This window comes from Macaca fascicularis, chromosome 2, assembly GCF_037993035.2.
Source record: "Macaca fascicularis isolate 582-1 chromosome 2, T2T-MFA8v1.1".
NCBI lineage: Eukaryota > Metazoa > Chordata > Mammalia > Primates > Cercopithecidae > Macaca > Macaca fascicularis.
Window position 1 is genome coordinate 62,669,357 of NC_088376.1, and position 23,702 is coordinate 62,693,058.

The 23,702-nt window shown below is 43.8% G+C and overlaps 1 protein-coding gene and 1 long non-coding RNA gene across 16 annotated transcripts in view; one reads left to right on the top strand and one right to left on the bottom strand.

Moving 5' to 3' along the window:
* SCHIP1 (schwannomin interacting protein 1) overlaps positions 1 to 23,702 on the top strand; it is a 799,467-nt gene that overhangs the window by 659,341 nt on the left and 116,424 nt on the right. For 4 of the 15 annotated variants that reach the window (XM_015445247.3, XM_045385099.2, XM_005546236.4 and 1 more), the window contains one exon: positions 6,357 to 7,058. In XM_015445247.3, coding sequence (XP_015300733.1) covers positions 6,357 to 7,058 — 702 coding nt within the window. Of the gene's footprint in view, positions 1 to 5,572; positions 5,819 to 6,003; positions 6,263 to 6,356; positions 7,059 to 23,702 lie in introns of those variants that run through there. The other 11 variants (XM_045385098.2, XM_074031323.1, XM_045385101.2 and 8 more) reach the window with 8 other exon arrangements.
* On the bottom strand, positions 13,857 to 17,586 carry LOC135969658 (uncharacterized). The gene is made up of 3 exons (XR_010585009.2): positions 17,471 to 17,586; positions 16,180 to 16,308; positions 13,857 to 13,918 (listed from the first exon to the last, which is right to left on the bottom strand). It is a non-coding gene; the product is annotated as an uncharacterized lncRNA (long non-coding RNA).

Consider the following 23,702-nt stretch of genomic DNA (forward strand, 5'->3'; position numbering starts at 1 on the left):
AAATGCCCTTTTGTTCAATTTATTCTCTTCAATGAAGCTCAAAAACTAAGTTCAGAGTTACTTACAGACTTGCATTTTTTTTTTCTAGACAGAGTCTTGCTCTGTCACCCAGGCTGGAGTGTAGTGGCGCGATCTTGGCTCACTGCAACCTCCGCCTCCTGAGTTCAAGCGATTCTCCTGCCTCAGCCTCCTGAGTAGCTGGGATTCTAGGTGCCCACCACCATGCCTGGCTAATTTTTGTATTTTTAGTAGAGGCGGGGTTTCACCGTGTTGGCCAGGTTGGTCTCGAACTCCTGACCTCGTGATCCGCCCTCCTCAGCCTCCCAAAGTGCTAGGATTACAGACATGAGCCACCGTGCCTGGCCCAGACTTGCATTTTTAAGAATTGCTAGGAACTTAAGGAAAGTAGAATATAGTGGCAGAAAACTTCTGGAAAAGGAAAAAACACAATAATTTATTTGAATTTTTGTCATTGCCATCCAATCTGAGGAATGATTTTATTTAAAAAAGAACAGCAGGCTGCCTTTTCCAATCTTGTCAAGAGAGCACATTTCCTACCAATGGAATTATTGGAGAGATTCTGTGTACTGTTGTGCAGATTGTGCACTGCATAACTCCAGAGGGCACCATTCACATTGCCATCTATGTGAATGGTGCCAAATGGTCCCTCCTGGCAGAGACCTGTTGTATAGTTCACAATCCTCGCGCTATACAGGGCACAATCTGTGCAGCCACGTGCTGAGGTCCTGACTGACACCCTCTGTGTGACTTTTCTCTGATAAAGATACCATCCCCCTGCTGCAGTTAGGTTTGCTTCATTTGCCAATGTCTACGGATGGTTCAGGATAATCTTCATTTCAAACATACATTCACCTACTTTCTGTAAGCACTATAGTGTTTGTCAAGCCATGTGTCCCGGTTTCAAGTTTGGAAAGTAGGTCGTTGGAGATATCTTTTAAGTGCGATTTTGCCTACATTTTGCCATTTCATTTTTTTTTTTTAATTTAGGAAAACGTAGAAAACAAATATAATCTCATGGTTTGCTAGAAAATGAAAACATTTAATATGTTAATTTTTTAAAGGAAATATTTTCATTAAAATATAGCTCTGTAAGTGAAAGTGAGAAGAAAATAATTTTAGATGTACATAGAATCCATCTCCAAAGTATCTACACGTATAGACTAGTAAGTTAAGATTAACCCATTGGCTCTACAGAAATAAAAGAGAACTACTATGCATCCAAGAAGGCCAACCTGCCTAACAGAGATAGACCTTGATTTTTAATTAGTGGAGGAACCAACTTTATATCACCAACAAGAGAGGTGATGAAAAGATTCAGAGACATTTTTATACTATATTCCTCATGGTTTCTAGAATGCAATCCATAGTCTTCAAGCTGGAAGTAGCTTTTTAGTTCACTCATTATTTATTCATTTAATTAATTGTTACTATTTGCCAAACACTGTGATCATGTGTCTGGGCTCCTTCATGAGGAAACTGTGGTCATAAAGTTGGTTAGAGATAGGGCCAGAAACAAACCCCAGATGTTCTGTATCCAGGACACTTTACCCCACAGGGCTGTTAAATATCTCCATGTAGTTATATTCAGGTGATGAAATAGGAGAACATCTGTGTACTGCATGTGACCTGCATGTAATTCATGTAATAAAGATGAAATACAAACCCTTTGCCAGCCATATCTTTATTACTCTAAATGCCACAACTTAAGGTTCAGCATCAGGGCTAATAATATAAGGATTAGTCTGGAAATTCTGCAAATAAATATTTTCCTGTCTATTCATACTCTTTGATTCAAATATTTCAATCATGTCCTTTCTCAAATGTTGCCTTTACAGATTAAAATCCTATAAATAGCACTGACCCCTGAGGAACACGATCTTCTTACCCCTATCTTTGAGTATTAATCTAGACAGTTTCCTATTGATATACCCCAAAATAAATACCCCAATCTCATGATGGCTTTCTTTTTAAAGGATTTGTTTTGGGGGGGTGGGGGGACATACAGCACATAGTTCATAACAATGTGAAATTGCATTTCTGGAAGTATCTATACTCTTCCTTTACACAATTAAATCTCCCTACTTGCTAAATATTGCTGGACTTGGTGGTTAAGGAGGTTGAGCACATGTGAGCAAAGGGGAACAGCTGTTCTTGCCAGATGCCTTCTTCACTGCACAGACATAAATACTGCCCAAGGAGCCTCTGCAAGGCAGGCTGAGATCTAGTTTGAAGTTGCTGCAAGGAGACCCTTTCTGACATTTTTGCTTGGTAAATTCATTCATATGCACCTTGACCAGAGGATACTGAGCTGAGTGACTAGGACGAGAATTCTGAATGCAAACTACTCAGGTTCAAATCCTGACTCTGCCATCTACCTTACCAGCTTTTTGACACTGGGCAAGTTACTTAATCTCACTGTCTTCAGCCTCCTCATCTGTAAGTAGGGATAATAGTAGTTTCTTCATAGGATCTTTGAGGATGATATGAATTAGATATTATCATTAATAATTCCAGCAACAAATACCTATTAAGCTCCTATTCCATTCCAATTACCGTGAATGAGAGAAATTGTCCCCCACTTCATGGAATTTAGAGTATTTTTTTCACATTAGAAGCCCTGACCCATCTAAGGGTTGGGAAGTCAATGCAGTAAGGTGTGACCAGATTTAGTTTTACATGAATTCGATATGATTTTACAAAATAAGAGTTTTATGAAACTTTCTTTCCCTTGCATATACTTTTATATGAATGTGTGGCCTGTGTCTTGATATAAAATGTATTTCCTATCATGAGTCTAGTAGAGAATATTAGCAATTAAACAGCAACCTCAATATGCAGTGAGTGTCATGGGCACATGCGAATGTCACCTGACCCAGTAAGGGCAGGTGTAGAGAATCAGGCAAGCTTTCCCTGAGGAAGTAACATTTAAGCTGAGACTTGAAGGATGAGTAAAAATTTACCAAAAGAAGTGGGGTGGAGGAGGAGAAATAGTTCCTTTAAGAGCAGTGAGTAGACCCGGGTGGGTAGGGGAGTAGTTAATGAAGCAAGGGAGAAACTTGTTCAGATTTGCATTTTAGTAAGGCCACTCTGGCTGCATGAAGAGAATGGGCAGGAATCAGTTGGGAAACTATTTAGTAATTTCAGGACACAGCAGCCCATAGGGTGGGGGCAGTGGGTATTTGAGAGGGACCTTGTACTTAGGTAGATTGACAGGACTTGTTGATTGATGGGGAAAGGTGCTGGAGCCAGAGCATGAAGGTGCTTATCCCACACCTCTGATGTCTAATTTACAAAGGTTTCAGGAGACAAATCTAAGTCTGAAAGCTCCAAGCCCCTAACTTGAAAAAATGTTCCTGTAAACAGGAAGACAGAATCTTTCAATCACTTTGCAAATCATCTCCCTATCCTGCTGGACATATCTGCAGGCTGTTGCTGGGCCTAGGAGTTGGCAGAGCTTCCTGTTCCAAAGTGGGAGGGTTCCTGGCAGGAGATGGAAGGCTGGAAACAGAAAGGAAACTGGGCTAGCCAGGCACCTTGCGTGAAGAGAAAAGAAGGGAAACCTGGTACTTTCCCATCTGATCCAGAAATATCTGGTCGGAAAATAGTTTAAAAGTACAGGTAATTCAAAGATGTTTATATTTGGCTTTGAAATGCCATGCATTTTTGGCAGTAGACTTTCTTTGCCAAACATTTTTCTTAGGCCTTATTTTGCATTCCCTGAACATGGACCATCTGGGCAACAGGGGGATGAGCCCAGAGCTCAGAGAGAGTCTGGGTGGGTGGCTGAGGAGGTCCTAATGTTCAAAACCTGGAATGAAACCACAGCTCTCTCTCATCACCCCAGGTGATGATCACACCCCAGGTGATCAGTACTTATCTGTCTATCTGTGTCCTGCCACAAAGCAGGGAGCTTTTTGTGATCTAAGCCATGCCAGGTCATAGGGTGAACTGAAAAACAGCTATCTAATTCCCAGCACATCAAATATTTCCTACTCACATCTTCCTACTCACAGGGCCACCTCCACCCGCTGGAGTGGCAGGCAGGGCTCCAGAGCAATCTCAAAATCAAACCATATTTGGAGCACAAGAAAGGCTGTTTACAGATGTTACCATAAAAGACAATTTAAATAACCATCAGTACCGTTTTACAAAAGAACTGGCCAGACCAGAAGTCCCGTTTTCCAGTTATTCCTAAGATTGCTGCTTCCAGAGGAGTTGAAAGGTTAGATGATCTTCCCTGGCTCAGGTCTACCTAGGACAGGAGAGTCGTGCCTCACAGAAATCACTTCAAAAAGGGTCTCAGCACCACATTCCACTAGGGCTTAGAAGAATCCTCAGGGTGGCAGCCACTCCCTACTTAGGAATCCCATGCATTCCCCTGTTCTTCCATCTGGACTGTGCCACGCCAGGGAAGTCATTTGGTCCAGGCTAGAATTCACTGGGAATAATTAGCAACAGGCCCAAATCTGGAAGTTCAGAGAAATTGGTTCTCTCCAATTTGTTATAAAATTAAGTAATATTTTTCACAATCACCACAGAGAAAACAGCATTTCCTAGTTTCCCAGTTCTTACAGGTCAGAATGGTTGGTTCACAGGAAATTCTTAGTAGGTGCTCTGTGACGCATCTATGTTTTTCCAAGTGTTGGTATTTTTCATTTCACAGAACCTTATTCCAAAGGAGATTAGCTGCCAGACTCAGGCAGCCCGTACATTTTTGAAAACGCCAGCATAGGTTTGACTCAGGTACCTGAAATATCTAAGGAAGCAAAGGCAGCGGATGTGCCAGGGGCACCCTCACTTGATATCTACCTCTTCCCCTCCTTTAAGGTCCCCTTGATTGGAGGTGGCGGAAAGAGTCTCTGGTGGCTTGCCCAACCCTTTAGAACATTCGCCCCCACCCGCTTCCTCCGTCTCCTTGCCAGACAGGAGTCCTTTCTCGCACTTACCCTCCATTCCCCATACACACACCTCGCTGAGGTCATCCTCAGCGTGCAGCCCGGAGGGGAAAGGAAACGTGAGCTAAAGCAACAGGTTCCACCCACAGCCTGAACTTGGAAGGGGATGCGGCGGCGGCAGGGCGGCTGGAGCTGTGCAGTGGAGGGAGAGGAAGCGGCGAGGAGGAAGGTGGAAGGGAAATGATGGTGCATGACCACCGAGCACACGTCACTCGGGCTCCCACATGGGCTTGTGTATATGCGTGTGTGAGGGGAGGGAGGTCCTTCACAGGGTCACTCGGGCATTTCCGCGTGGAATAGGAGGTGCCAGGCTCGTGTTCTGGGGTGCTGGGTGGCCTCGGCGGGGTAACGAGTCACGCAGAGACGGCTTGAGGCACGCCAAGAAAATACGGGTGTCGGCGAAAAAATACACCACTTTCCCCAGCGCGCCGCCCTTGCTAACTGGCTAGATCTGCGCCCCTAACGCCCAGTGCCCCCTTCTTTTGGGCCTATCCTGGGCCCCTCCAACCCCATCCCAGCCTGCCTCCCGCTCCCGCCGCTGCCGCGGAAACCCGGACTGCGGACTGCGCCGCGCCCGGCAGCCTCTGGGCATGCTCGGTGGCGGGACCGGCTCCGCCGCCAGGAGGGCGCGTCCTCCCTCCCCTAGGGCGGTGGCGGCGCCTGCAGCGACTTGCCGCCGCGCCCCGGCCAGGAACACCTTTTGGGGAGGCGGGGGACCACCCTGCCCGGCGCGGGCCGAGGGCGCTCCCTACCCCGAAAGTTCCGGTGGGTGGGAGGAGGGGCCGGCCAGAGACGCGCGGAGGCGGGAGTGAGACCTCCGACTGCCAGCGGTTCCTTAGAAAGTAAAGCTCAGCTCCCGCGCGGACCGGGGCTCCCAGCCGCGGGCGGGGAAGGGGCGGGGCGGGGCGGGGCCAGGCGGGGGGTGGTCTCAGCGCCTAGAGCGAGGTGCGAAATTAGTAGCCGCCCACCCTCTTCGCAGTTCCCGCCCCCAGGGAATTATAATTTCCTGGGAAAGTGTCTGGTTCTCGGAGAATCCTTGGGGCGGGGTAAAGGGGCGCGCCCGGCGCAAAATGGTTAATACAAAGTCTGCACGCGCCGCGGGGCCCCTCGTATGAAAAGTGTACGCGCTGGTGGCTGGGCACCCCTTTGCTAATTTGAGGGTTAGTTACCGGCAGGAAGTCTGGCTGTGCGAGAGGAAAGGCGGGCAGGAGGGAAGCCTCAGGCTGGTGCTGGCACCCGCCCCCAAGCCTCCTTGGGGGACGCACCTCGGACCCAGCGGGCGCAGGGTGCGGGGCACTGGGCCGGGGCGTTCGCGGCGGGCGGCGGGAGGCTGGAGCAGGCTCGGCCCAGCGGTTCACTCTCTCTACCTCCTCCCCGCAGGATTACCGAGAGGATGGGATGGATCTAGGCAGTGACGCCGGCAGCAGCAGCAGCAGCAGCCGCGCCAGTTCACAGTCCAACTCCACCAAAGTGACCCCTTGCTCCGAGTGCAAATCTTCATCGTCGCCGGGGGGCAGCCTGGACTTGGTGTCTGCCCTGGAGGACTATGAGGAGCCCTTCCCGGTCTACCAGAAGAAGGTGATTGATGAGTGGGCGCCGGAGGAGGACGGCGAGGAGGAAGAAGAGGAGGACGAGAGCAACCAGCGAGGGTACCGGGATGACCGCTGTCCGGCCCGGGAGCCGGGGGACGTAAGCGCCAGGACCCGCAGCGGCGGCGGCGGGGGCGGGGGCAGGAGCGCCACCACCGCCATGCCGCCCCCGGTGCCCAACGGCAACCTCCACCAGCACGACCCCCAGGACCTTAGGCACAATGGCAACGTGGTGGTGGCTGGCCGGCCGAGCAGTTCCCGGGGCCCCCGCCGGGCGATCCAAAAGCCCCAGCCGGCTGGGGGCCGGCGCAGTGGCCTCGGCCCGGCGGCTGGGGGGCTCTGCCTTCAGCCCCCAGACGGCGGGACGTGCGTCCCCGAAGAGCCCCCGGTGCCACCTATGGATTGGGAGGCTCTGGAGAAGCATCTGGCTGGGCTGCAGTTCCGGGAGCAGGAGGTACGGAACCAGGGCCAGGCGAGGACCAACTCCACCTCCGTAAGTTGGCCGGGGTGCGTGCCCACGCGCGCACACACGCGTACACACCCCGCGCACAGCCCGCACGCCCCCTCCCTGCGCTCCCGCCCGCCCGCGGCCCCATTCATTCTTCCTTGAGGGTAGGGGCCAGGCCGGAGAGCCTGCCGTCTGCTCCCCTGGGGATAAGGTTTCTCGGTCTGTGAGCTGTCTGGGTTTGCAGGATGGGCGGAGAGGAAGGAGGAGCAGCTAGAGGGCAGCGGAAAGTCGGGTTAGTGGAACCGGCGACTCATTTTAATGGAATTACTTATGGAGACCAGGTTGTGAGTCACTTGCCTGAAAATAAATCTGGGGAGATTCTGGCACCAAAAGTCAGTGCCTGCGGGGGTATTTCAAAACGTAATAGTTGTGGCTTTGTCAATGGTGGTGGCTCTCCTCTCGTTGCCACTAATGTCTCATCCGTATATAGGCTTGTCCCTATGCACGCGCACACATTCTCCTGCCCACACCACCGGTCTGGCAGCGGGGTTCGTTCCGTCTTGCGTTAAGCAGATGCTCCTGTATTTGGATAGGTTGTTTTTCCTCCTCTAAGACTTTCTTCCTTTATGAAACCCGAATTATTGTTGACCTGGGGGAACGGGGTAAATGGATCTGTCAGGATAAGGGAGGGGTTCTTCCCTCGGTCGCCTGACTCACTCCCTCTGCTGTGAATCCCTCCTTGTTTTGATAACGGAGCCACTTACAGTTTCTTACCGGAGGCTACTGCCTCAATTCAGGAAAGCCAGACCGGGAGGGGTGCTGGAGTGGAAAAGAGGGAGGGAGGAGAGGAGGGCTGCATCTATAATAAGAAGCTCTGGCAGGTTCACACTTGTCTCAACATCTTTTTTGCCCCTGAGAGACGAGCAGATAAATGACTTAAAAGAAAACCGTCATGAATGTAGCTCCCCTGTTTAGCACTGTTTTGAGATAAAGCAACAGTTGTAATTTGAAATCATTAGTAATTATCCTAATTAGGGCTGAAGGGCATAGTTGAAAGGAGCTGCTTTCTGTGTGTGGCAGCTGTGTGGCAGGTGGGAAAATGCTTGCCTTGCAGGTGTAATTTTTGCGACACTAGGACCCCGGGGCTCCTAAAAATTGGGTGCATGCACTTCTGACTTCAGGGGTGAGGATGGTAACTGTTTCACAGAGAAATTTCCGTGGTTCTATCAGAGAGAACCCTTGGCTGACAGCCTGCTGGTTAGTTTCCCTTGGGAAACTACTTATGAAATTAACATACTTATTTTAATCCCAGCTGTTTAGGAGTTTACCATAGCCACTAACAGAGGTGGAATCTTTCCATTACAGCCAATACTGTCTCTTGTACCTTGCAATAGAAAATATCCTTTTCCCACTTTGTGCTTGAGAAAAATACCTCATTAATACCCGGGCTTGAACAATGACTGGGAAATAAACAAGAGGTTAGTTTACTATTGCATGACATTTATACATTCCAGGAACATTTAATAATTGGGCATACGTGCAAAGTTAGGGTTTGATGGTGACAGTGAGCTCCATTATTCTAAAGTTGTGAAACAAATTGTTTTCGAGCTCCCATGTATGTGCTGTGTGCCAGGGATGGTTCTGAGTGCTGTGGTTACACATCAGTCCACACGGGGCTGAAATTCTGGTGAGGGAAGGTAGGGATACAGACTGCCTTCCCTCCAGGAACTTAAAATTTGATGGCTTACCTAGCACCACCTCATGCCCCCACCCCCAACACATACACACCTCTTCTGGTTATTGTGAAGACTATGAATCTTTTCTTCTTGGGCAGTCTTTGAAACCAATGGTGTATCCTCACCTAGTGAACAGTTTGCATATTTGCATATTTGGGTTTCTTTCCTTCACTTCCAGCTTTCCTGGAAATGCCTCTTCTGGTCATTTCCTCTACAAGTTACACAGAGAAATTTAGATTTCATGTGTCAAAGCAAGGATGTGTACAGAAAAAAGGGAGGAGGTGGCATTGGAGGTTAATGCTGTATTTTTTCATGTTTTGGTTTGTGTTTGAACAAAATTACTAGTCAATGTTGGTTTAGAATAGTGTTTTACAAACAGTAAGTTACCCATGAAATCACCTTAGCATTTTAAAAAAATGAAATAAAATAGAATGTTTGATAGTGTATTGCAGGGAGTCATAGTAAAGTTGGTGATTTTTAAAACTTTTGTTTAGTTTTATATGTATGCTGGGTTGCAACATAAAGTTTACTTCTCACTATGGGTCGCTGTTATAAAAGATTGAAAAGCACTGATTTAAATCCTGTTTAGTGCTGCCTGGGGTAAGGGAATTTATGACCATGAGGACAGACACCTGAGAACAACAAAGGAGCCGTGTGGAAGAGAAGGCCTGCCTTGAGGGAACTGTTCAAATCCAATGATATTTTACTCCTCTTTAAAGTGTCTTGTATGAATATATTTAAGTGGCATTAATACACACCACTAGGAGTGGGGTATACAATGAAAAGGGGATAGCTTCTCTTCACCAAGTAAGCCTATTCCTACTTCTGGGCTTTTGCCCTTCTGTTACCTCTGCTTGGAGGCAAGTGTCTGGTTCCTTCTCATCATTCCAGACTCAGCTCAAGTCTCACCAGTTCAGAGAAGCTGTCCCCCACCACCCTTTCTAAAGTAAAGTAACAACACTCCACCCCAACTCAAGCACTCCTGGTGTATTGTTTTCTTAGTGCTTGTCACTGTCTGACATTATCTTATTTAGTTCTCTATTTTTGGTTCTTCTGAAATGTAGGTGGGAGTGCAAGGTTCTTGTCTGTTTTTTAACTCTATAACCTATTGCTTGGGACATTCCTGGGATGGAATAGGTTCTCAAATATTGAATGAGTGAATGAATGAATGAATGAATGAATGAATGAATGAATGAATGAATGTTTATAACAGCAACACAGCCCACACCTAATCCAACTCCCATTTTACAGTTGAGAAAATTGAGGCCCAGAGAGGTTAAGTGATTTGCCTCAGGCCCAGTGAGAAACTCATGAACAGGGTTTTGTTCTTTCTTCTGACACCAGTCTAGTTTTTCCCCGCTCTTTTTAATGCTTAAAATAATTTGAAATAAAAGGAAAGGAAGCAGCTCCCATCTCCCTGAAACTTAAAGGGTTTCCTATTGACAAGTCCCTTATTGCACTTCCTTAGAATTAAGGACATAAGTAAACTGGGAAATCATCAAAACTCCCTTACTTATGAGTCTCCTTTCACAGACAGGTTTTTGTGTTGTTTTGTTTTAATGACATACTGTTGGGTTCTGCAGAACAGAATAGTGACAGAATTCAGGTCTCCTCACTCCATATCCATTGCTCTTTCCTTCCTCTCAGTTGCGGCGATGCACACAGAAGGATGACTGAAGCCTCAAAAATGGGATGACAATCAGCTGTCCCTAATTCAGGAAAGATTGAGAGGCAAATTTAAAAACACACAATGTTTAGGTGGGATTTAAAACCTAGCACTGACCTTCACTTTCTGATGGGTTTAAACAACTAATCTCTGTCTCTTGGTATCTGTGGAGGGTGATGAGCTTGGATGCTGTCAGGAACTGTCTTTGGTGTCAGAGCCTGCAAGGGGCCTGAGGAGTCCTGATGGAAACACTCTGGTGACTGGATCCTTGCTCCGTCTCAGAGCTGGGGGCTCAAGACAGACCTCCAGCACCTGGCCAAGCCCTCCACTGTGATGTCAGCACCTGGGGCAGCCACATCCCCTGTAGTTTGCATTGTGCCTGGCACAAATAAATGCCTGACACATGCAGAGAGGGTGAGGGGCTCTACCCAAAAACCGGAACTACTCCCAGAAGTACCCCTTCCATGGGCAGCCCCTACTCATCTGGTGTCAGTGTGCTTCTCACAGTCCTGCCCTGGGCTTGTATTCCTTCTTGTGGGTGAACCCTCTTATTAAATTCAAGGACCATAGACACAGTAAAGAAAGGGTCTGGGGTTGGTGCCTTTGATTTCAGATTAGGAGTCCTGCTTGCGGAAGTTCATGTTTCTCTTAAATTCTTATCTTCTTGCCTACTGTGACTCTGGTGTGTAGGATTGAACAGTTTTCTCTCTTATGACAGCAGGCCACAAATAGTCGGCTTTCTCTCTTCTGCTTCTCCAGGACCTTAGTGCATCACTGTAGCCCTCTTGCTCCTGTTCAAAAGACTCTGTGGACCTGTCGCCAAGTAGGGTGGGAGGGCCACTGCCTCAGTGTACTCTTCCTCCTAAATGGAATATAATTACACATCTTTTTCTCTGTGTTTTTCCCTGAGGCTTCCTCTCCTTCAGGGGACGTGTGTTCCTCCATGTCTAGCCTGCTTTCTGTCTCTGAAGACTCAGCCCATTTTGACTTTTTTCTTTAAAAATAGCTTTATTGGCCAAGCATGGTGGCTCAGGCCTGTAATCCCAGCACTTTGGGAGGCCGAGGCGGGAGGATCACCTGAGGTCAGGTGCTCAAGACTGGCCTGGCCAACATGGTGAAACCCCGTCTCTACTAAAAACGCAAAAATTAGCCGGGTGTGGTGGTGGGTACCTGTAGTCCCAGCTACTCAGGAGGCTGAGGCAGGAGAATCGCTTGAACCTGGGAGGCAGAGGTTGTAGTGAGCTGAGATCGCACCATTGCACTCCAGCCTAGGTGACAAGAGTGAAAATTTGTCTCAAAAATAAAATAAAAAAAATAAATAAATAAAATAAAAATAGCTTTATTGCAGTATGATTGACATACATCAGCTGTACATAGTTAAAATGTACAATTTGATGAGTTTTGACATATGTATGGCATATGTATGTGTTTTGACACACCTGTGAAACCATCATGAAAATCAAGATAACGAACATATTTAGCATCCCCAAAAGTATCCTTGCACTCCTTTATAATATCACCATCTTATCCCTAGGCAACCAACTGATCTGATTTCTATGTTATAGATTAGTTTATGTCTTCTAAAATTAACATACGAAAATGGAATCACACAATATGTGTGGATTTTTGTCTGGCTTCTTTCACTCAAAAAGTGATTATTTTGAGATTCATCCATGTTATTGTATATATCAGTAGTTCGTTCCAATACTTGCTGAGTAGTATTCCATTTTGTGGATATACCATTTTCATCTGTTGACAGACACGTGCATTGTTTCTAGGTTTTGGCTATTACAAATAAAATTGCTATGGACACTCATGTACAAGTTGTTTTACAGATATACACTTTATTTATTTATTTTTGGGACGAAGTTTTGCTCTTGTCACACAGGCTGGAATGCAATGGTGCTATCTTAGCTCACTGCAACCTCCGCCTCCCGGGTTCAAGTGATTCTCCCACCTCATCCTCCTGAGTAGCTGGGATTACAGGCACCCACCATCATGCCTGGCTAATTTTTGTATTTTTGTAGAGATGAGGTTTCACCATGTTGGTCAAGCTGATCTCGAACTCCTGACCTCAGGTAATCCACCTGCCTCAGCCTCCCAAAGTGCTGGGATTACAGGTGTGAGCCACTGTGCCTGGCCTGAATATACACTTTCATTTTTCTTGGGTGAATAATTAGAAGTAAAAATGGCTTCATCATGTAGTAGGTGTATGTTTACCTGTATAAGAAGCTGCCTAACTGTCTTCCAAGGAAGTATTATTTTACTTTGCCATCACATGATGCTTAAAGCAATGAACGAGGTTTCCCCTCTTTCCCATTGCTCTATTCCATCTGCATCCTGCTTTCCAGGACACCTCCCTTCAGGTGGCTGGGTGGCTGCTTCCTCCCTCTTAAGAGAAAACAAGAAGAGAGCAAGGAGATCACTTGTCACATCCAACCAGTCTTTACTCCCGTTGTTTAAAAAAGGAATCGTTTTTAAATTAAAGAAGAGCTCTAGTTGTAGACTCAACACATTTTAAGTGCAGTTTTATTATTTTTTAGTGCCTATGACAGGTGCATTTTCCTCATTTAATGAGAAGATAAGAACAATTTTAATTGACACGTTAATTGAAAGCAAATTCTTCTGACGAAGTTATTTCCAAAGTACTTGAAAATAATTTGTCTTTTTATTTGTTTATACTATTAGCTAGTAGCACACTTTTTTAATTGCCTACATTTTTTCCTAGAATGGTACTAATTATAGGTTATTTTCAATGTATTATTCTGTAAGAATTATAGCCCAGTTACTCCTTCCCCATCAATGACGCTACTAAAGTAGCTTAAATGGCTGAGTAGTTTATTTCCTTAGTTACTTGGGCTATGTTTATCTGTTTTGTAGACTGAATTAAGATGTCTTTAGTATTCCTACAAAAATAGTAAAGTTTATAAGTTTAATAAGTTGTGTGATTCTGCAGCCTGGGGCACAGCATTGAAAGCATTCTGTGTGGAATGCAGCTATCACTTATTCCTGTTACTTGGAGAGCATGACATGACAGTGTTAATTTTTTTTTTTAACTATAACTGGAAATTACCAGGGTGAAATGTATTGTGCTTCAACCTTTTTCCTTGAAATATCTTGTACTATAATGAAAAGTTCTTTGCCTACTTTCTTATTTATGATAATTTTTGCTTAAGAGCTACAAAGGCTGCTCCGTCTACTGGCATGTACTCTAGACTTCAAAGAAATATGGTTAGGTTTTTGTCTTTTTTAAAAAGAAATTAGGTTGCAGGTAAACCACAATTCTTAATTTAAACAATTCCTAATTTAAACAATTCTTAAAATTTTGAAAATATACCATTAGTTCTGGGGCTATGTGTGTGTACAATTATTATTGGATGGATCATTGTATTGTAGAACAGTCTTTGAAAATGTAGTTTGATTAAAAGAAATCTTTGCCTACCAATTAGTTTGCACATAGTGGACCTTTAAGTTATCCTCCGGAAAATTTTCAGGATGCACATCTGAAAAACAGAGGCAGATATTCTTATCACACACTTGCAGAGCTTCATGAACACCTCACCTCCCTCCATCCCTTCCCGCTCCGCCTGCATTTCCAGTTCCAGACTCCTTGCTGGCATTCCTGACAGAAATCTCACACCTGACAAACATCAGGCCAGACTCATCAATTTCTGATTTTGATTCCTGGCTCTTTTGGTGACATCATAACTACTTTTTTTTTTTTTTTCAGACAGTCTCACTCTGTCTCCCAGGCTGCAGTACAGTGGCACAATCTTGAGTCACTGCAAGCCCCACCTCCCAGTTTCAAGCAATTCTCATGCCTCAGCCTCCGGAGTTGCTGGTAGTACTACAGGTGCCCACCACCACGCCCAGCTAATTTTTTAGGGATGGGGTTTCTCCATGTTGACCAGACTGGTCTCGAACTCCTGACCTCAAGTGATCTGCCCGCCTTGGCCTCCCAAGTGCTGGGATTATAGGCATGAGCCACCACGCCCAGCCCATAACTACTTTTATCTTGAATTCTCTCTTGTCTTCTTATGGGTATGTCTCTTAACAGTCCAACTATCTTAAATTCCCCCTCCCCCTTAAGCACATATTACACATTCCCTGAAGTGTAGACATTTTATGTACAGTTGTTATCTAGTTGGTTAATGTATTTTGTGCCAGCCTTTCTCTTTAGTTCTTTAATTTACTCAAAGTTGCTACACTATAAACTTTCTTATTAGTGCTAAAGTAGTAATTCCAAGTCCTTTCTTAAAAGCTTATCCAAATGCTGTGATATTACATTTGCATTTTATTTATTTATTTTTTGAGACGGAATCTTGCTTTGTTGCCTAGGCTGGAGTATTGTGGCACAATCTCGGCTCACTGCAACCTCCGCCTCCTGGGTTCAAGTGATTCTCCTGCCTCAACCTCCTGAGTAGCTGGGACTACAGGTGCCAGCCACCATGCCCAGCTAATTTTTATATTTTTTACTAGAGACAGGATTTCTCTATGTTGGCCAGGCTGGTCTCGAACTCCTGACCTCAGGTGATCTGCCTGGCTCAGCCTTCCAAAGTGCTGGGATTACAGGCGTGAGCCACTGTGCCCGGCCTATATTTGCATTTTAAAATAGAAATTTGTTTTTATTTCTGGACCTCTGTCACTGAAGAGATGAATGGTGTTGTTTTCTTACTTTTGAAAATCGGTCCCTTAGTGTTTTAATGAAAAGGGCGTTTTCTGATGCTTTTCCTTAGCTGCTAGATGCTCCCTGTGTTCTCAGCACAAATGCACTTTCTCTGTCACTTACAGGGAGACTATTTTGCACTAAACTTTTGTAGAAATTCAAGTGTCAATTGTGAAATTGAGCATTTTCAATAGAAGGGTCATAGGATTTTAGAGATAGAAAGGGATTCTGGGAGATCATCTCATCAAACGCTCACTATTTTCAAAAGAGGAAACTGAGGTCTATGAAGATTACACATCTTCACCCAACTTCCTCAGCCCAAGTCTGACCCAGCCTCAAGTCACCCGACTCCTAATTCCCACTTTTAATGTCCTGTGGCCCACTTCAGTGCTTCAGTGGATGCCACCTTTAAATTTTTTTTTTTTTTAAAGAATAGGTGTTCCCCAAATTTAATTTGGAGTACAGATCCAGTTTCATAATTTAAGAGCTTCCAAAACTGGAATTAGATTCTAATTTTTATGATTTCGTAGAAAAGATTTCATTTCATTGATTTTTTTCCTTTTTTAAACCTACGTTGTCAGAACAATTACAAGACTGCTTTCTTCCTTTTAGACTTCAGCTCATCACTGTGTATGTTTCTAGCAACAGAACAGTGCTCTCCCTGGATGACAGAAAGCTAGGGGAGAGAAGATCTCTGTGTGGCTCACCCCACACGTGAAGACAGATTTTGTTCTGTCTTAAAAAGTACCCTCCAAAAGGAGAAATAACAAAACCAAGAAAGGGCTAGTAGGAAAGATATTTGTGGGGTTCAGAAGCAGCCCATAAAATCGTCTAGATTAGGATGCCTGGCATAGTTAGAATATGTGCGAGAACTTCTTATTCCACTTGTATGCCACTTATTTGTACTTAGAATTTAAAAGGCTTGCTGATTTTTAGTGTTTTTGAGTGTCCCCTGGTGAGAGCAAGAAATAGAAAAATGAATATAAGGAAAGGGAAATACATTTGAGTTTTTATTTGTGTATTTCCCCAGTTAAATTTGTAGGACTGAACTGTCCTTAATTATTTGTCTTACATCCAGGATCATTCTCCTTCACTTACCAAGTCTCCAAATCTGTAAGAGCTCTCCTTGTTTCTCAGATGCTCTTGCTTCTTTTTGTTGTTTGTGTATTTATTTTGTCTTAGTTTTGGCTACTACTTCCGTTTTGTGAATAATTATCTTCCTGTCTTCTGAAAATGGAAGATAAAAAAAAAAAGTAATTGTTGCCCTTTGTATGTATCTGTTAAATAATTATGTCAATCATGTTCTGTCACCGATCCTTGTCACTTGTCTTTGTCTGTTCTCATTTATGCGTATACTTAATCTATTTTTTTCTCTCCATTGACTGATTTTTCAATATTTGCATCATTTTATGTTATTTTCACTTTTTCCCTACTCTAGTGGTTTATTTCCCGTAAAGCGTAGGCAGTTCAAAAGATGATGTTTAGGCTAGGAAAAGCCCAGGTGGTAGGAATGATCCCAACCAGTGTTTTGTTCAGCCCCAGGTTGATAGTTTTTTAAAAGGTACTTGTAAACCCACTTTTTTTGCTATCTCTAACCAACGTGTGGTTGTATTAAAGCCAAACTTACTGAAAGCTAAAGAGTTACCAACTTTTTTAGTTGGATTTTGTGTATCAGGTTTTCTAATTATTGCCACTTGTATCTGTACATTTTACTGATGCCTCTGTATCTCCACCCAAACATTTCATATTTATGTGTAACCTAATAACCTCTTTGGCTCATCCATCATCAGCAATATCACATTAATAATTTTCTTTCTTTTTTTTTCTTCCGTTTCTCAAAGTCTCTTCTTAGTATTTACGGTTCATGAAAGTGACTGTGAATCTTTCTTGCTTGGGATATTAGCATAGTAGACCCAAACAAAAAGCTTCAGTTTTTATGGGTTACAAGAAGCACTGCATTAGTCTGCTCCTGATTTCTGCAAGTTCATCAATTCAAGAGGGTTTTATTGCCCATGTCCGAGATGATTGATCCCTACAAAACTCTGCCTTATAGAAAAAATGTCTTAGTTATTCACAGAGTTGGTTTTTGTTTTTGTTTTACAACATATTGCAAAAAACTTCTATCAAGAAAGTATGTGGGGTTGGGCTTTTCGAGGTGCAGGGGCAGGTGATTCTCCATTTGCCACAGGTTGATGGGGCTACTTTTCGGGATGCTTGGGAAAGGGCAGAAACCATCTCTGCAGCCTCCCAGCCAGGACTTCAGACAGCAGATGGTCTGACTGTGCCTCCCTGGGCATACCCCAGCTGATTGGGTCATGCTGTTTTCCCTCAGCAGCACACGCCCCTTGCTTCCTCTTCTAAGATCTCCCCACTGTAGTCCTCAGCCTACCTGTTTCGCCTTTCTCTCCTGTGCAGGTTACCAATTCAAAGTCCCTAAGAAAGTGGCTTATCTAGCACAGGGTGCCTGTGGTGGCCAGGACCCCTTGCCAGGCCCACTCTCATACTGCCTGATGTTGGACAGATGAGGACAGGCACTCCCTAGCCACCCAGCTGTGCCAGGGTCGGCCTGCTCACACGTGGGTTGTAGTCATGCCTAGAACAAAACAATTGGTAAGTCTTGGCAGCTCCTAAATGAATGTAACTTGATTCTGCTTCCTTCTTGATTTGCCATATATGGAGAGAACTTTGCTTTCTGAAAAAGTTTAAAGGGAATGAGGTAATTTCCTCATAATTCCTAAGATCTCCGGCAGTGTTGTAAATATAGATTCGAGGTTAGAGTACTAAAAAATAAAAACAAAAGCAGAAAAGCTGCTGTGCTGTGAAATGCCAGGGTATTTTTAATGTCAAATCCAGCAGCATAATAGTTTTTACCTCTTTTCCCCACCTAAAGAAAGAGTAGTGTTAAACTTATTTCCAAAATAAAAGGAGTCTGAACCTCTAGGAAACTGGTACAGTATCATCTTAGAAAAGAACCTAAAGGCTAATCTACACTCATAAAAATAACATGTTTTCAAATAGTTTCAGAACCAGTTCAGTCTACTGTTTTTCTCTTCATGACACCAGTAGCTAAAAATTACCCTACTTAATGAAAATTACAGACGATTTTTTTTCTTTATGTAGTCTTACATAATTTTTGGTCCATTTTGACCTAGTCTGACATTTTATTTTGAACAACTACATCTTAAGTGCTCTGTCCTTTTTGTTTCCACTCTAAAATTGGTTCTGCAAGGAGTAAGAGAGTAGACCATTGGGATTTTATTTTTGAACACTTAAATTGTATAACCAGTAATCTGTTAGAGTTGTTATCCTTCCTACAGTGACCCCATCATCTAACCCAAATAGCCTTTAAAATAAGAGCTCATTCTAGAAGAACAACTTTAGGCAGCAGTAAATTTAAAACATTTTGAATACCTGCTCTACTGTGGTATAGTGATCTAAATATTAGATTTATTTTTCTTGTGTCTCATATAGAAACTCTAAACAAAGCAGATGAACAGTTGTGTCTGTATTAACATATGACTAAAGCCCCTGTAGAGTTCCAGTGTGCTGAAAGTCAAATTAAAGCTCTCTTTTTTAGTAAACAATCACACTGGGAATGAGAATATTAGAGCCAAGAGGGACTCCAGAGCAAGGGTGGCAAACTCGGATGCTTCTAGAGGTCACATAGGTAATAACCCATAGGAGCAGTGGGCCCAGTGGGAGAGGACCGTGGTGTCCTGGAGGATGTGTCCCGGGGTAAAGGGGCAGCTGCTGTCAGTTGCCGCCTGACTTTGTGCCATACCAGAACATGGTCTCAGTGTTCTGATGTGTCAGGAGCAGCCCAAGATCCAAGCCTGAGATGTTATGAGCACTATCTTGACTATTACACATTGGCAAATAACTTTAAATATACATACACATTTGTGAGACTAACAAATATCTGCTGTCCGGAATACTGTCTCTAGGCTACCAGTTACCCATCTCGCTCCTAATCCAACCTCCTCACTTTTCATAGGAGAAAACTGAGATCCAAAGAGGCTAAATGTCTTACCTGAAATGAGGATGAGTTGGGGCAAGGTGGGACCATTTGCCAAGAGGTCTGGTGAGATTGTAGAAGAGATCTTAAGGAGGAAAACCCATGAAGGAGTGTTGTTCTTATTTATTGACACCAGAGTAGCTCTTTTTTTCTCCTTTCAATGCTTAAAATAATTAGAAATAATAACATCCAAAGGAAAAAACAAGACCCACTACACACCTCTAGTTCACTTAATTTTTATACACATCCCATTACTTAGCATTTACTTTTCTCTTTCATCTTCAAAGCAGTTCAAAAATTGATTTGTTATTTGTAGTCAGGGAAATGTATCATGATTTATTTTTTATTATTTATGAATAATAAAAAGGAAAGAACTCTTTAAGAACAGGGTATCTGAAATGTAAACACATACACATATGTGGCCTCAGCTGTTTCATCTGCTAGAAATTCATCTGAAACCATTTAATTCCAAGGGGTGGTGGTGAGTCTTTATAAAATTTCTTGTTATATAGAATCTAAAGAAACTTCAATATTGCTCAGTCATATTGAGACTTTATTTAATTGCAGTTGTCATACATAATATGGTGGAGGACCTGTTGAAAATGTAAAAGTTGGGACTTTTTTTTCCTCTTTGGAACTATTGGCTATAAGTACAAAGTTAACATAGATTCCAAATAAATTAAACAATTTTGGGATGTTTATTCACTTTTCTTTAGAAAAATAGAAAACATTTTTTATATATTTTTTAAACTTATTTTGAAATAATTTTAGATTTACAAATAAATTACAAAGATAGTACACAGAGTTCTCAAACATCCTTCAGCAGCTTCCCCTTTGTTAGTGTCTTATATAACTAGGATGTTTTTCAAGCTATTCATTTTTCAAGAAATGAACATTTACCCAATACTATCACCTCACCTACAAACTTTATTGAGATTTATATTGGCTTTTGAAATTAAAAAGGGTATACTAAAACTATTAGACAACTGTGATAATATATCCTCATAGGCTGTGACTTGAGGAGGGAGGGGAGAGTTAGGTTCCTCCACATTCTACACTGCCCCTCCACAAAGCCATCCCAAACAGGCATGAAATTTAAGTAAATATGGTGCTAATATATTTGCTATGTAAATGCTTTTGAAGACAAGCCTCTTCTTCCAATCAGGTTGCCTTGCCTCTATCCCTCCTCGGTAGAACTCTGGGGCTGCCTCTGGAGAAGACAGATGGAGTGAAGGGGCAGATAAAGAGAGAAATACGTGCACACACGGCCTGTGGAGGGTGAATCTCCACAGGGAGGGAGGAAGGAGTGAGGGGGCTGTGTTGTGAGTTCTGAAGTGTAGAAATAAACTTGACCACAGTCTGCTTTCCATCTGGGCTGTGGACAGCCACAAGTTCTCACTTGTTATTTGCTCCCTGATACCCAATTTTTTTATTGTTTTACAGTAGAAAACAACTTTTCAGCTTGGGAATTTACTTCTTTAAAGTTAAGTTTCTGGTGGAATTGTGAAGGCTCTATGAGTGTCTGGTGAAAGTCTTGGGAGAGGGTACATTACAGGCAACCCACAGAGGTGTAAGTGACCTGTGGAACAAATGCCACTCAGGATGTGAAAGGACTGGGTTAAGTCATGAGGAACAGATTAGAAATGGTATAGAAAAGGGTTTGGGACTCTTGCAGAAGTGGAAAAGGAAAGGGAAATTGGCACGTCAGGATGTTCAATATTTGTTCACTGATTGAATGGTCAGAATTTCAAAAACTAAAGCACTAATGGGCACCAGGCATAGTTTTGTTGCCCATAGAAGGATGTCCCCGGTCAGGTGCAGTGGCTCATGCCTGTAATCCCAATACTTTGGGAGGCCTGGGTGGGCAGAACACCGTGACATCAGGAGTTTGAGACCAGCCTGGCCAACATGGTGAAACCCTGTCTCTACCAAAAAAACAAAAGCAAACAAACAAACAAACAAACAAAAACCGAGTTAGCTGGGCTTGGTGGCACACACCTGTAATCCCAGCTATTTGAGAGGCTAAGGTAGGAGAATTGCTTGAACCCAGGAGGTGGAGGTTGCAGTGAGCCAAGATCACACCATGGCACTCCAGTCCATGAAACTCCATGGGCTCCATCTCAAAAAAAAAAAAAAAAAAAAAGAAAGAAAAGAAAAGAAAACAAGGATGTCCCTGTGACTCAGTGAATTCCCATAGAGCATCTGGCATCTGATTTTGTCAACAGGCTCAGTAATTTCCTCTTGTTAAATTGTTTTAAACTAATTATATGTTCAATATATTGTGGATTATGATAGCACTAACTCAACATTTCTTTCAGGAAAATTGTGTTTTCTGGACCACAGTGATTTGAATAGCTCCTTCAACTTAGATATTCTTTTGAAGTTCATTACATGCTGTGTTGGAAGATGGGACATATTGGAAATACCCTCCTCTAATTTCTTAGGTTCTTCCTCCTATGATGGATGTTCATGGGTTTTGGTACCCAGCATGAGTTACCCTTCCTAAGAGCTCCCAGCTTCCTTTTGAGGAATTACCTCTTCCGCGTCATATGTGATTTTGGTGGAAGAGTAATTACAAGTGGCTGACTCATGTTCTGGGAATCTCAGCTCGAGCTCCTCCTCCTCCTCCCCTGGCTCTGCTGCAGGTGGAAGAGCTCCCAGGGACTTTATGTCTAGAGCATTTGCAGCAAGGTCCTCAGGGACAGTCGGAGGCCCTCGCAGTGTTGACTGTTGCCAAACCCATGCCATGAAGGGACCATGGCTGTGACTTCTGCTTCCTGACCTTGTTTCTACTTGTTTCCAAAGTGCCGCTCCACTGTCTGCCTCCTGTTGATTCCATGGGTTTGTTAGCCAGTGTTGGTTTTATTGCTTGCAAGTCAGGAACCCTCATTAATAACAGCAGGCAGTCTCTTGACTTAGGACTCAAGTTCAAACCATGACAGGTGAAGACCCAGTATTAATAAATACATTTCTCTTGCCCAGTCATTAAATATCAAAGGTGTAATGGACCTTAGAGCTCATCTGGCCCAATCCCCTATATTTTCCTCCAGTGGTGAGGAAATAAAGACACCAAGTGAAAGAGATGTTCAAAGTGTCATAAATGTAACATGCCAAGTCGGCATCCTACATAGAGACATCAGGGCTCACTGGTCTTGGCATCTTGTCCACACACCCTCACCATACTCCTTTACCTCTGTGACCCATAGTGTCCACTTATGGGATGTGATGACAGGGCAGAACCTACGGTGGCACCAGTGACTTGGAAAGGGTCACAGGTAACTAGCCCCCGTAGGGATTCGACCTGTTACTCTGGTGGTGTTAATACCAAGATTCAGACACTGAGCTGAAATGTCAGCATCTAGCTGCAGCCCCAGGTGTGCCTGTGTGCTCTGATGCCAGCTCAGACGCGTCCACTTGATGAGGTGGAGACTGTGCATGAGGAGGTGGCTATCAGCAGCCCCAGGAATCAGATCGTCATCTCCTTATGATTATTGGGGATAAAAACAACTAGTTTTACAGCATAAATTTTATATTTTTAATGTAAATTAAAGATTGCTTTCTAACCGTTCCTTATCTTGTAGAAACTGTTTTTGTGTGTTCTAAGTGTAGCAAGCAAGTCTCTGAATTCTGCGGGCATAAATGTTCTGAATCCATTTTGGAGCAAGAGTTATTTATTTATTTATTTATTGAGACAGAGTTTTGCTCTTGTTGCCCAGGCTGGAATGCAATGGCATGATCTCAGCTCACTGCAACCTCTGCCTCCCAGGTTCAAGCGATTTACCTGCCTTAGCCTCCTAAGTAGCTGGGATTACAGGTGCATGCCACCACACCTGGCTAATTTTTGTGTTTTTATTAGAGATGGGGTTTCACCATGTTGGCCAGGCTGGTCTCAAACTCCTGATCTCAGGTGATCCATCTACCTTGGCCTCCCAAAGTGCTAGGATTATAGGTGTGAGCCACTGTGCCCAGTCAATAGTTATATTTTTAAATTGCTTATGTGAAGCTTTTCAGCAAAGCGTAGCACACAAAATGATGTCTGCCAAGAATTTTCTTAATATATGCCATTATTTTTTCTTCATAACTTGATTCAGTGAGTGAATATTGATTGAATGCCCACTATGTGTTAGGTATGGAGGACAGAGAGGAGTGGAAATTGACCGGGAGCTGTCATGTCATGGAGCTTGCGGTCATACAGGGAAGAGTGACAGAAATCACATCAACACACAAATGTGGTGGGTGCATCCCAGGAGGGCGACAATGCAGGAAGAAGTGGACAGACACACACTAAACCTGACCTAAGGAATCACTTGTCATCCATTCCCAGGACAGGGCTTCTCTGTGGCACAGGACCACTAGCCTTCATACCCTTGCACTAAAAATCTAGAAAACATCCAGAAATTATTAAAAAAGCAAGCATGTTCACATTGTGTCGTATTTAATAATAATAGCTATTATGTATTGAATTTATTTGTAGAATAGGACTATGGTTCCCTGAGGTTACGGGCAGCCTTGCTGTGATGGGCATGACTTGGGAACCCTTGCCACCAGGTGGCAACACAGCCGTAGAGCTCTCCTCCCAGAAGTCCTGAAATCACATCCAGCAATA